The following is a 12,500-nucleotide window of genomic DNA, read 5'->3' on the forward strand; positions in this document are numbered from 1 at the left end:
TTAGCCTGCATCTCTAATCTACTTTAATCATCAAATCTACTTCAATGTGAGATTTTACTCGATTTTATTGATGATCTTGTATTGTTATCAGATCAGATGAGATTATCTCCACTGCTCCATCTGTAATCTGGTCTAATCTGGCGTTCCTGATGGGGTGGTACCTTCCATGGCAGTGTGGGTGAGGTTGGTCAGTGTACTGGCCGCACGCTGCTTCAGGCCTGGTTCTTCCAGATGCATCATACTGTGCACGGAGCCACTAGACTTCTCCACGTGCACGTCCGTGTTAACCGGCTGATATTTAAAAAAACATCAAAGACATTCAAAACAAATCCATTATTCATTTCACAGGAGCAAGGCTAGCTGATCCCCTCTGCTGCCCTGCATTTTGCTAACACAGTTAGCATGCAGCCCGTAATTGTGAATGTGGCAGACTCACCTGTTCCAGACTGGGAAACGGGTCGATGACCACACTGGGAACCAGTCTCCCGTTCTGGTCTTTCACCAGAACTCTGCCTCCAACGCCGCTTTTGTCGACCGCCGCCTCAGATCCCGAGCGATGACTCAGAGAATTCTTACTGTTTAGAGTCGTCCGACTCCCGATGAGATGCTCCTGGAAAACAGCAGATTATTCAAGATATAAATGATTGTACAATACACTGAATTACACCATATGATAACAATAACTCTCCGTTTCTGCCAGTGACCTGCTCCTGGTTCTTGAGCTGCTCCAGGAGCCTCTGGAACTCCTCCTCCTTCTCCAGCGCCTCCCGCTGGGTGGCCTGGTTCTGCTCGTCGTAGGCCATGGCCACCACGGCCAGGATGAGGTTGATGAGGTAGAAGGAGCCCAGGAAGATGATCACCACGAAGAACAGCATATAGGTCTTCCCCGCCGCACGCAGGATCTGCAGATCCACCGCAAAAATGTGTTTTTTAATTCATTTTAGATGTAGGCAATCCTAGGATCCTCAAGTGTAGGACCCTCAAGTCCTTCTACTGTGGAGCGGTGGAGAGCATCCTGACAGGCAGCACCACGGCCTGCTTTGGGAACTGTACCGCTCGGGACAGGCGGGCCCTGCAGAGGGTGCTGCATTCAGCCCAACGTACCACTGCCACCACCCTCCCCTCCCTGCAGGACCTATACACCAGGAGGTGGAGGAGCAGTAGGAGGCTGTCGAGCAAGAGCCTCCACAGCCACACAGCGAGAACAGAGGCTGAGACAGAGTTTCTACATCAAGACATAAGAACTGTCAACGCTGAATTCATGTAGCATACTCTATTGCATACTGTATCACTGTTCTGGGTAACTGCATACTGTACTGCATACTGTATCACTGTTCTGGGTTACTGCATACTGTACTGCATACTGTATCACTGTTCTGGGTAACTGCATACTGTACTGCATACTGTATCACTGTTCTGGTTACTGCATAGTGCGCTGTATTGCTGTTCTGTTCGGTGTTACTGCATTGCTGTGTCATACTGTTGTATACTGTACTGTTGCTAGGTAGGAAACAGGTTAGCTATTATGTTCGGTTTAGGAACTATTGTGCATAATCTCCAGGTGCGTTGCAAAAACATTTCACTGCATATATGTATGAAAGTCTGAATATGTATGTGACGAATAAACCTCTTAAATCTCAAATGTCAATTTTATTTCCCTCCGTTTCCTTATTGAAGGAAACAAAAGAAGCACACTGCGTAACAGGGACACCTTCTCAGACACTCTCTTACCCCCAGACCATGTTGGGGTCTCCCTGTTAAGCGGGGAGCGGCCCAAAAAAACATTTGCACCAGGGCCTGTTACCATCATGTTTCGTGACTGCCCCAACGGATTTCTCCAATATGTTCTCCAATAGATATCTCCAATAGAAGTAGATACCTAATGGAAATATCCAACGGATGTCTCCAATGGAGATGGGTATCTCCAATACATCAGATGTCTCCATTGGATATCTTCACTGGAGATGTATAACTCCACATGATATCTCCAATAATCTCCAATAGGCATTTCCTTTTCCATTTTATTTCAATTTATTTTTATTGTATTTTATTCTATATATTTTTATCTTATTCTATAAGTATTCCACTTACTGTATTACGTTTTAGGAGTCAGTTAGTCGGCCTATTAGAAAGGAATTTTCTACTTTTTATTTTTTATTTATTTATTTATTTTTAGGACATATTGTGTGCTATCACCGGGTGCGTTGCATTACATTTCACTGCATATATGTATGAAAGTATGTATATGTATGTGACAAATAAAAAATCTTGAATCTTGAATCTTGAATCTTGAGTCCACAGATATCTCCCTCAGGATATCCCTCATGGATCTCTCCAATAGATTTCTCCAACTGACCAGTAGTAATTCATCCTGTTGATTACTCTAATCAGCTAATACTTAATCCTTAAATTCAGGATTCCCATTGCTCATCTCAAATCTCTATTATGAAGAAATAAATGAAATGAGGAGATGTAAACACTGACCAGCTGGAAGAGGTTTTCCCAGAAGTCCTGGGTCATGAGCCTGAAGAGGGCAAGGAAGGCCCAGCCGAACGAGTCAAAGCTGGTGTAGCCGTAGTTGGGGTTCCTGCCGGCCTTCATGCAGGTGAAGCCCTCCGGGCACCTCCTGTCCAGACGGGGAGGCAGAGGTCAGGGGTTATCTTCCACTTTATGCCATTTTTTTTAAGGTTTTTTATTACTGAAGAAAACGGTTCGACTGAGCTTCAAGTTAAGGTTTGAGTCCTTACGACCAAAGTGTCAATGGAGGTTCGAGGCCTTTACAAGCCTATAAACGTAGATAAAGATCATGTGTTGCTTTCTATTATCCTTTTATTATTCATTGTATCTTGGCAAATCTTTCAATCTTCCAAATCGTTCTAATTTTTTTTGGTTTATATATTTTTTTTTTTCATAATTTGTAAGGTTTATTGGATATTGTTGAAACTTAAATATTTCACGTAAATATGTAAAACAGATCTTCCTTTAATGTACCAGTTTTAGGCCAATTTTATACTATTTTATATGCAAATTTAATTTTGATATTTACATGGTTTGATATAATTATTTTACCTACCCCGCATCCGAGCTGTTTCCACACAGCAGAGCGTCCAGGCTGCCAGCCAGGAAATAATGATTCTCTGCAGCACAAAAAATAAGATAATAATGGAAAAAAATAAAAAATTATAAATAATAATAATAATAATAATAATAATAATAATAGTAATAAGATTATTATTATTATTGTTAATAATAATAATAATAATAATAATAATAATAGTAATAATAGTAATAATAATAATAATAATAATAATAGTAGTAATAATAATAAAAAAAATAATAATTATTATTTGAAAGTGTTTTTTTTATCTTATCTCATCTACAAAACTTACCAGAATTTTCAATATATTCCATAAAATCGAAAGTATTGTTGGAATATTGTGTGCTGTTGAAGTCCATGGTGTCGTTGAACCCGAAGGTGGAGTTGAACATGGAGGTGGAGTTGAACCCTAAGGTGGAGTTGAACGTGGAGTTGTAAAAGCTCTGGTTCTGGTCCATGTGGATGGGCCACAGCACACACTTCTGTCGCAGGTTTCCCATGAAGAGCTGGAGGCCGACGAGCGCAAACACGGCAAGCGCGAACACTGTCAGCACCATCACGTCCACCATCTTCTTCACCGACTGGATCAGAGCGCCCACGATGGTCTTCAGACCTGGAGAGACGGGAGAGCAGCACTGAGGAAATGTTCTTAGGAAACGTTAATTAGGAAGCGCGCTTCGGAAACATGCTCAGGAAACGCTCTTTGGAAACGCTTTTTGGAAACACTCTTTGGAAATGTGCTTAGGAAACGCTTTTAGGAAACGATCTTAGGAAATGCGCTTAGGAAACGCGCTTAGGAAACGCTCTTCGGAAACTCTCCAAGGAAATGCGCTTCAGAAACGCTCTTTGGAAATGTGCTTAGGAAACACTTTTAGGAAAGGATCTTAGGAAACCAGCTTAGGAAACGTGCGTAAGAAACGTGCTGAAGGTAACACTCTTTGGAACGTGCTTAGGAAATGCGCTTAGGAAACACTCTTAGGAAACGCTCTTTGGAAACATTCTTAGGAAACACTCTTAGGAACACGCTAAGCAAAAGTTATTTGGAAACACTCTTAGGAAACGTGCTAAGGAAACGCTCTGAGGGAAACGCTCTGAGGAAATGCTCTTTGGAACACGCTTAGGAAACGTGCTTAGGAAACGCTCTCAGGAAACGCGCTTAGGAAACGGTCTTAGGAAACGCTCTTTGGAAACGTGCTTAGGAAACATGCCTAGGAAATGCTCTCAGAAAGCATGCTTAGGAAACGTGCTTAGGAAACGTGCTTAGGAAACGTGCTTAGGAAACGCTCTTGGGAAACATGCTTAGGAAAGGCTCTCAGGAAACGCGCTTGGGAAACTTGCTTAGGAAACATGCCTCGGAAACGCTCATAGGAAACGTTCTTTGGAAACGTGCTAAGGAAACGCTCTTGGGAAACGCGCTTAGGAAACATGCTTAGGAAACATGCTTAGGAAACGCTCTTGGGAAACGTGCTTAGGAAACGCTCTTTGGAAACTGCTAAGGAAACGCTCTTGGGAAACGTGCTTAAGAAACTCGCTTAGGAAACGCGCTTTGGAAACTCTCTCGGAAATGCACTTAGGAACCATGCTTAGGAAACGCTCTCAGAAAACGCGCTTAGGAAACGGTCTTAGGAAAAGCTCTTTGGAAATGTGCTTAGGAAACGTGCTTAGGAAACGCTCTTTGGAAACATGCTTAAGAAACTCGCTTAGGAAACGCACTTAGGAAAAGCTCTATGGAAACGCGCTTAGGAAACGCTCTGATGAAACGCTCTGATGAAACACTCTCAGAAAACGCGCTTAGGAAACATGCTTAGGAAACGTGCTTAGGAAACGCTCTTGGGAAACGTGCTTAGGAAAGGCTCTCAGGAAACGCGCTTGGGAAACTTGCTTAGGAAACGCTCTTGGGAAACATGCTTAAGAAACTCGCTTAGGAAACGTGCTTCGGAAACTCTCTCGGAAATGCACTTAGGAACCATGCTTAGGAAACGCTCTCAGGAAACGCGCTTAGGAAACGGTCTTAGGAAAAGCTCTTTGGAAATGTGCTTAGGAAACGTGCTTATGAAACGCTCTTTGGAAACATGCTTAAGAAACTCGCTTAGGAAACGCACTTAGGAAATGCTCTATGGAAACGCGCTTAGGAAACGCTCTGATGAAACGCTCTGATGAAACGCTCTGATGAAACGCTCTGATGAAACGCTCTGATGAAACACTCTCAGAAAACGCGCTTAGGAAACATGCTTAGGAAACGTGCTTAGGAAACGTGCTTGGGAAACGCTCTTGGGAAACGTGCTTAGGAAAGGCTCTCAGGAAACGCTCTTGGGAAACTTGCTTAGGAAACATGCCTCGGAAACGCTCATAGGAAACGCTCTTTGGAAACGTGCTAAGGAAATGCTCTTAGGAAACGTGCTTAAGAAACTCGCTTAGGAAATGCGCTTCGGAAACTCTCTCAGGAAACGCGCTTAGGAAACATGCTTAGGAAACGCTCTTGGGAAACGTGCTTCGGAAACGCTCTTTGGAAACGTGCTAAGGAAACGCTCTTAGGAAACGTGCTTAAGAAACTCGCTTAGGAAACACGCTTCGGAAACTCTCTCAGGAAAGGCGCTTAGGAAACGTGGTTATGAAACACTCTCAGGAAACGCACTGAGGAAACGTGCTTAGGAAAGGTGCTTAGGAAACCCTCTCAGGAAACACGGCTGGGAAACGTTCTAAGGAAAAGCTCTTTGGAAACGCACTTGGGAAAGGTGCTTAGGAAACACTCTCAGGAAACGCGCTTAGGAAACGTGCTTAGGAAACGCTCTTTGGAAACGTGCTAAGGAAACGCTCTTAGGAAACATGCTTAAGAAACTCGCTTCGGAAACGCGCTAAGCAAACTCTCTCAGGAAACGTGCTAGGAAACGCTCTCAGAAAACGCGCTTAGGAAATGGGCTTAGGAAACGCTCTTGGGAAACTTGCTCAGGAAACGCTCTCAGGAAACGTGCCTAGGAAACGCTCTTAGGAAACGTTCTTTGGAAACGTGCTTAAGAAACTCGCTTTGGAAACGCGCTTAGGAAATGCTCTATGGACACATGCTTAGGAAACGCTCTTAGGAAGCGCTCTTTGGAAAGGTGCTTAGGAAACGCTCTCAGGAAACGTGGTTGGGAAACATGCTTAGGAAAAGCTCTTTGGAAATGTGCTTAGGAAACGCTCTCAGGAAACGCGCTTGGGAAACATGCTTAGGAAACGCTCTTGGGAAAATTGCTCAGGAAACGTTCTTTGGAAACGTGCTTGGAAAATGCACTTAGGAAACGCTCTGAGGAAACACTGTGATGAGACGCTCTAAGGAAAAGGGCTTATGAAACGTTCTCAGGGAAGCGCTCTTAGGAAATGTTTTGGGGAAACACGCTAAGGAAACACTTTTAGGAAACGCTCTTAGGAAATGTGCAAAGGAAACTCACTGAGGAAACCTGCTTAGGAAATGCGCTTAGGAAACGTGCTTCAGAAACGTGCTGAAGAAACGCTCTCAGGAAACGCTTTTAGGAAACGTGCTTAGGAAACGCTCTTTGGAAACTCTCTGAGGAAATGTGCTTAAGAAATGCAGTTCGGAAGAAGCGCTAAGGAAACGCGCTTAGGAAATGCACTTAGGAAACACTCTTTGGAAACGTGCTTAGGAAACACTCTTAGGAAAAGCGTTTATAGCAAAAGCTCTTCCGAAATGCTCTTGGGAAACGTGCTTCGGAAACGCTCTGGGGGAAACGCTCTGAGGAAAAGCTCCTGGGAAACGCTCTTATCCAACACACTTAAGAAACGTGCTTAAGAAACGGTCTTAGGAAACGCGCCTAGGAAACGCTCTTTGGAAATGCTCTTTGGAAATGTGCTTAAGAAACGCGCCCAGGAAACGTTCTTTCGAAACGTGCTTAGGCAACCTCTAAGGAAATCATCTTTGAAAACGTGCTTAGGAAACGCGCTTAAGAAACATGCTTAGGGAATGCTCTCAGGAAACGCTCTCAGGAAATGTGCTCAGGAAACACTCTCTGGAAATGTTCTTAGGAAACGTGCTGAAGAAATGCGCTTCAGAAACGCGCTTAGGAAACGCTCTTAGGAAACGTTCTTTGGAAACGTGCTTCGGAAATACTCTTTGGAAACGTGCTTAAGAAACACGCCCTAGGAAACGCGCTCAGGAAACCCTCTTTGGAAACGTGCTTAGGAAACGCTCTCAGGAAACGCTCTCAGGAAACGTGCTTAGGAAACGTACTTAGGAAATGCGCTTAGGAAACGTGCTTAAGAAACGTGCTTAGGAAACGCTCTTATGAAACGCTCTTATGAAACGCGCTTAGAAAACTTGCTGAGAAAATGTGCTTAAGTAATGCTCTTAGGAAATGCGGTTAGGAAATGCTCTGAGGAAACGTGCTTAGGAAATGTGCTTAGGAAACGTGTTTAGGATTGATAAAACCCACCAGGAATCACAGTGATGGTTTTCAGGGCTCTGAGAACTCGGAAGGTCCTGAGGGCCGACACGTTGCCGAGGTCCACGAACTCTGTGATGTACCTGTGCAATTAAATAGTTAAAAATTTAATTAAACAGTTTTTAATTTGGAAATAATATCAAATAGTGAAATTAAAAAGTATAATCATTTGCTGCAGAGACAATTCAGTACAGTTATCCACACAACGTTATTCATAATCCACATTTAATTGAGCTATAAGAAGAGTTAATCAGGGAATATGAATAATCGGTAGTAAATACAAATAGTATAGACGTCCGTTTTGGATCACACTGAAATTCTCAATTAGAAATTGAGAGACCAGTAACAGGTGAAGTGAATAACATTGATCATGTGGTTCCAATGGAACCTGTCAAGGGGTCTAATATATTATTATTATATACAGTATATACTGTTATATATTATTATTATATATACAGTGGTACCTTGATGTACAAGTGCACTAATATACAAGTTTTCCGAGTTACGAGCCGAGCAAAAAGGTGAGTTAGGAGGATCGAGCTTCAGGTGACGCTGCTGTCTCACCCGCGTCTCACTCCTTCACTTCACTTCACTTCACGTGGTGACCTGAGCGTGGAAGCCTCTCTTTTGTGTTTTGTGCTCGCGTTTTGGGCTTTTTGTGCAGTTATTTTGCCACGTTTTTTTTTCTAACCATGGGTCCCAAGAAAGTAAGTGCTGAGAAGAAGCGGATGATGTCGAGTTAAGTTAGAGCATGAAATCATAGAAAAACATGAGCGAAGTGGGCGTGTGATTGGAATGGCAATTTTTTTTTAAGTTTAGCAAAAGTGAAGTGAAAAAAATAATAAAAATAAATTGTGGCAATTAAGTTCAGCAATAAAGTGCAGCAACAAACCAAAGCGACCGAAAAAGCACAAAACGAAACAAACTCCTCCAACCTCATCCGCCTATCTCCTCCACCCTCCACCTCCGCCAGCATCTTCCGTTAGTCGAAGTCGTCTGATCTCCAAGGTAAATACACGTTATAAAACCAGTTTATTTCTGTACATTCTCTCTTATTATGTTTTATTATGTTTTTATACAATAGTTGTTATTTATAAATACATTTTTCTTATAAAAAAAAATTGGGGTGGTTTTTTGGGGACTGGAACGGATTAATGGCATTTCAATTAATTTCAATGGGGAAAATTGATTTGCTTTACGAGCAGATTGAATTACGAGCTCTGTCACAGAACGAATTAAACTCGTAAGTCAAAGTACCACTGTATATTGTTATATATAATTATTATATATATACTGTTATATATTATTCAATTAGGCAGCAAGTGAAGAGTGAGTTGTTGAAGTTGATGTGTTCAGGCAGCGTAAGGATCTGAGCCACTTTGACAAGGAGCACATTGTGATGCTGGACGACTGGGTCAGAGCATCTCCACAAGCACAGGTCTTGTGGGCCGGTGAACTGGGTCATGGGGCCCAAGGCTCATTGACACACATGGGGAGTGAAGTCTAGTCCGACTGGTTGAATCCCACAGAAGAACTATTGTAGCACAAAGTGGTGAAGAATTGAATGGTGCTATGATCGAAAGGTGTAGAACACACAGTGCATGGCAGCTTGCTGCGTATGGGAGCTCACAGTGTCCACGCTGACCCCTGTCCACCCCTGAAAGCACCTACAATGGACACGTGAGCGTCAGAACTGGACCATGGAGCAATGGAAGAAGGTGGTGGTCTGAGCAATGATGTTTTCTTTTACATTATGCGGATGGGCGGGGTTAGGGTCTGATCCGATGGAGCATTTGTGGGATGTGCTGGAACAACAAGCCTGATCCAAGGGGGCCCCACCTCCAACTTCCAGGACTTAAAGGATCTGCTGTTAACGTCTTGGTGCCAGATACCACAGGACACCTTCAGAGGTCTCGTGGAGTCCATGCCTCCACGGGTCACAGCTGTTTTGGCGACACGAGGGTGGGCTACACAATATTAGTGTTATTAGTGGTGGTTCTAATGTTGTGGCTAATTGGTATATATAACAAATATTAATATAAAATATAATTAATACATTTTTAGGTTCATTGTACATGGCAAATTTATCTATCTACTAGTTTGTGTTTAGGGTATCCTTCCATCTACCCATCTATATATTCATTCATAAGTCTACCAACCCATCTACCCATCCATCCATCATCCATCATCCATCCAGGATACTTACGCCATGCTGATCACCATGAAGTCCAGCCAGTTCCATGGATCTCGGAGGAATGTAAAGTGTCCGACGCAGAAACCCCGTGACAGGACCTTGATGGACGCCTCCAGCGTGTAGATACCGGTGAAGACGTACCTGGAGGACACGATGGCAGAGGACAACCTCCAGCTGCAGCAAACCGGTCCAAAGCGGTTTGAGTAAAAGTCAACAGTGAGTAACTTACTCGACGGTTTTAGCCCAGGCTGGCGGGTTGCTCATGGTCATGAAGACACAGTTGGCCAGAATGGTCAACATGATGAACATGCTGAACAATGTGGGACACGGTCAAGGAGACAGACATGGAGAGTGGTGAGAGGACAGAGGGATGGAGGGAGGGGTGGACAGACAGAGAGACAGATGGGGAGGGAGGGCTGGACAGACAAGCAAGTGAGACAGGTGGATGGGCACAGAAAGAAGCATGTAGACAGATGTAGAGACAGGGACAGATGGACAGAGAGACAGAAGGAAGGATGATGAGAGTGACAGACATGCAGACAGACAGGTAAACAGACAGACAGAGAGACAGACAGACAGACATACAGGCAGACAGACAGGTAAACAGACAGACAGAGAGACAGACAGACAGACAGACATACAGGCAGACAGGCAGGCAGACAGAAAGGCAGACAGGCAGACAGACAGACAGACAGACAGCCGAAAGGATATGAATGGATGAGGACCTTGATGGCTCCTCTGCGGACCCGGCTGAATGGACTCAGAATGTAACAAGCTTGTTCAGCGTTGAAGCGGAAGATGGTGTTTCCTCTGCTGATCACTATGAATGTCTGGAGCAAAACAGACAGACAGACGACAGACAGACAGACGGCCGACGGACAGACAGACCGCCAAAACAAAACTATTGTTAAACGATTCAGTGATATTAAATGATTCTTGTGGGAGTTCCATTCACAACTCAGAGCCAAACTTCCTGCCCTCGTTCGTCGCTCAGGACCCCGTCCCTCACTCGCCGTGCGCAACCAAACCAACCCAGCTTTGTCGGACAAATCTTTTTTGAGCGACTCTTTTTACCAAGTGACTCGTCAAGAAACCAGTCCCCAAAGAGTTGAACCTCTCATCACTACGTGTAGTCCTCACTTTACGGAGCGAAACTTGCTCTGATGAAGCCAGAGCTCCGACTCTGTCCGGAACTGATCAATTACATGAATTGGTGCTGAGCTTGCAACGCGGGAGCAGGTTGGCGTAACTTTCTGTATTTGAAGCGGAATTTTGAAAACACAGCTCAACGCGTCTATCGGAGTCTACTCAGGATCTCTCCACCCATCAGGTTTGGGCCTTTTCAGACTGACTTTCTGTGCTCGGTAGAAGGGGTCCAGGTCCTCCAGCGGGGTGTTGAGCAGCTGGGGCGGAGGGTCCCCGTAGATCATGGGGAGGCTTTTTCCGGCCTCCAGGTCGGCGTGGGGGGCCTCCTCCTCCTCCTCCTCCTCGCGGGGCTTCTTCTGCTGCAGCGCCCCTTCATGGCCGCCTACTGCTGCGGCAGTCCTCCTCTTCCTCTCCTCCGCGAGCCTCTCGATCTCCTCCAGCGACTGCGGGGTGAAGCGGCGGAAGAACTCGATGCCAGGGGGCGGGAGCAGGGTCGCCATCTTGGCATCGCGAAGAGGTTCCACCACAGCGGGGACACTCTACGGGGTCGAAGACGAAGGTGAAGGATGGAGGGAGGGAGAGAGAGAGAGAGAAAGAGACAACATCACAGAAACCACATGAAAATAAGACAAAACCAAAGTGTCGGACGTGGGGGAACGTAGGCGTAAGGGGTTAAACTCGCACAAGCGGGCGATGAATCGTAGGATCGGTTGCTTGGTGGAAGGAAGGGAGAACGGTGGTTTCCTCAGCAACAACTAATGTGGATCCTAATAAACCAATCAATGTACGGCCGTTGTCTTTGTAGAAAGACCTGTAAGACCGGCCGACAAGTCGTCCGTAGGGGACGATTAGTTCACAGCGGTCAAATGTTTTACACGACCCAGGAGTCTGAGCCAAATCTCCAAAAAGAGCCAAACGTTTTATCACTAATACCAACAAAACCAAGCGAACGACGAGTCAGAAATTGAAAGTCGGCTAAATCTAACGAATGGCTTTGCAGCCGCTCGTAAAGAGCCCAAACCTCCAAAAAGGGGACGAACTTTCCATCGCCACAGTTCACTGAGTCTTTGTGGCGGGTGTTATTTAACCTTCGCGGTTTAAGTTGTCGTCGGTCTAGCCACGCACCACCCCCCCTGTCCTCCCTGGAAGGGTGGGGGTTGGGGGGAGGGGGGAGGGTGGAGTGGCGGAAGGTGACCCAGATAAAAGTGTGGAGGTATCGACGGGGCTTTCACAGGACACTTTCCCACAGTAACCAGAGAGACGCTGGCAGCGACCAACCCCGACATCATGTTACTTATTAGCTTAGCAGACGCCGCGGAGCCCCGCCAGCGCACCGCGGGGCCCCGCCAGCGCAACGCGGTTCTGCCTCGACCACAAGGAACCACGCGTTTGGGGTCCTTTTGGTTTTGTTTTTTTCATCCAGGGGTGGATGGGATTTGGTTTCTTATTTCAATAATTATTATTAAGTCTGTAACTGGAACCAACACTACGGCCTTCTACAACTAGTCTGAATCTGTGGGACTTTGATTTTGGGAGTCCGGAGATAAGACAAGACTTGATAAGGAGAGTTAAGATAAGGAGTTACAGCAGCAAAAAAAAAGGTCAATGTGATGAATGTCAATGTTAT

The 12,500-nt window shown here is 45.0% G+C and overlaps 2 protein-coding genes across 2 annotated transcripts in view; both read right to left on the minus strand.

Annotated features, from left to right (window-relative positions):
* Positions 1 to 10,041, minus strand: part of LOC307245499 (sodium channel protein type 4 subunit alpha A-like) — a 36,711-nt gene extending 26,670 nt beyond the window's left edge. The window contains exons 1-9 of the mRNA XM_080021097.1: positions 9,957 to 10,041; positions 9,740 to 9,868; positions 7,525 to 7,616; positions 3,390 to 3,710; positions 3,074 to 3,137; positions 2,485 to 2,626; positions 705 to 902; positions 437 to 610; positions 162 to 291 (exon numbers count right to left, since the gene is read on the minus strand). Coding sequence (XP_079877223.1) covers positions 162 to 291; positions 437 to 610; positions 705 to 902; positions 2,485 to 2,626; positions 3,074 to 3,137; positions 3,390 to 3,710; positions 7,525 to 7,616; positions 9,740 to 9,868; positions 9,957 to 10,036 — 1,330 coding nt within the window. The 5' untranslated portion in view covers positions 10,037 to 10,041. The remainder of the gene's footprint in view (positions 1 to 161; positions 292 to 436; positions 611 to 704; positions 903 to 2,484; positions 2,627 to 3,073; positions 3,138 to 3,389; positions 3,711 to 7,524; positions 7,617 to 9,739; positions 9,869 to 9,956) is intronic.
* A 399-nt stretch (positions 10,042 to 10,440) lies between these two features.
* Positions 10,441 to 12,500, minus strand: part of LOC307245672 (sodium channel protein type 4 subunit alpha A-like) — a gene marked incomplete at its 3' end in the record, with an annotated part of 11,993 nt that continues 9,933 nt past the window's right edge. The window contains exons 2-3 of the mRNA XM_080021319.1: positions 11,080 to 11,412; positions 10,441 to 10,557 (exon numbers count right to left, since the gene is read on the minus strand). Coding sequence (XP_079877445.1) covers positions 10,441 to 10,557; positions 11,080 to 11,373 — 411 coding nt within the window. The remainder of the gene's footprint in view (positions 10,558 to 11,079; positions 11,413 to 12,500) is intronic.

Source organism: Zeus faber (assembly GCF_960531495.2).
Source record: "Zeus faber genome assembly, chromosome: 20".
NCBI lineage: Eukaryota > Metazoa > Chordata > Actinopteri > Zeiformes > Zeidae > Zeus > Zeus faber.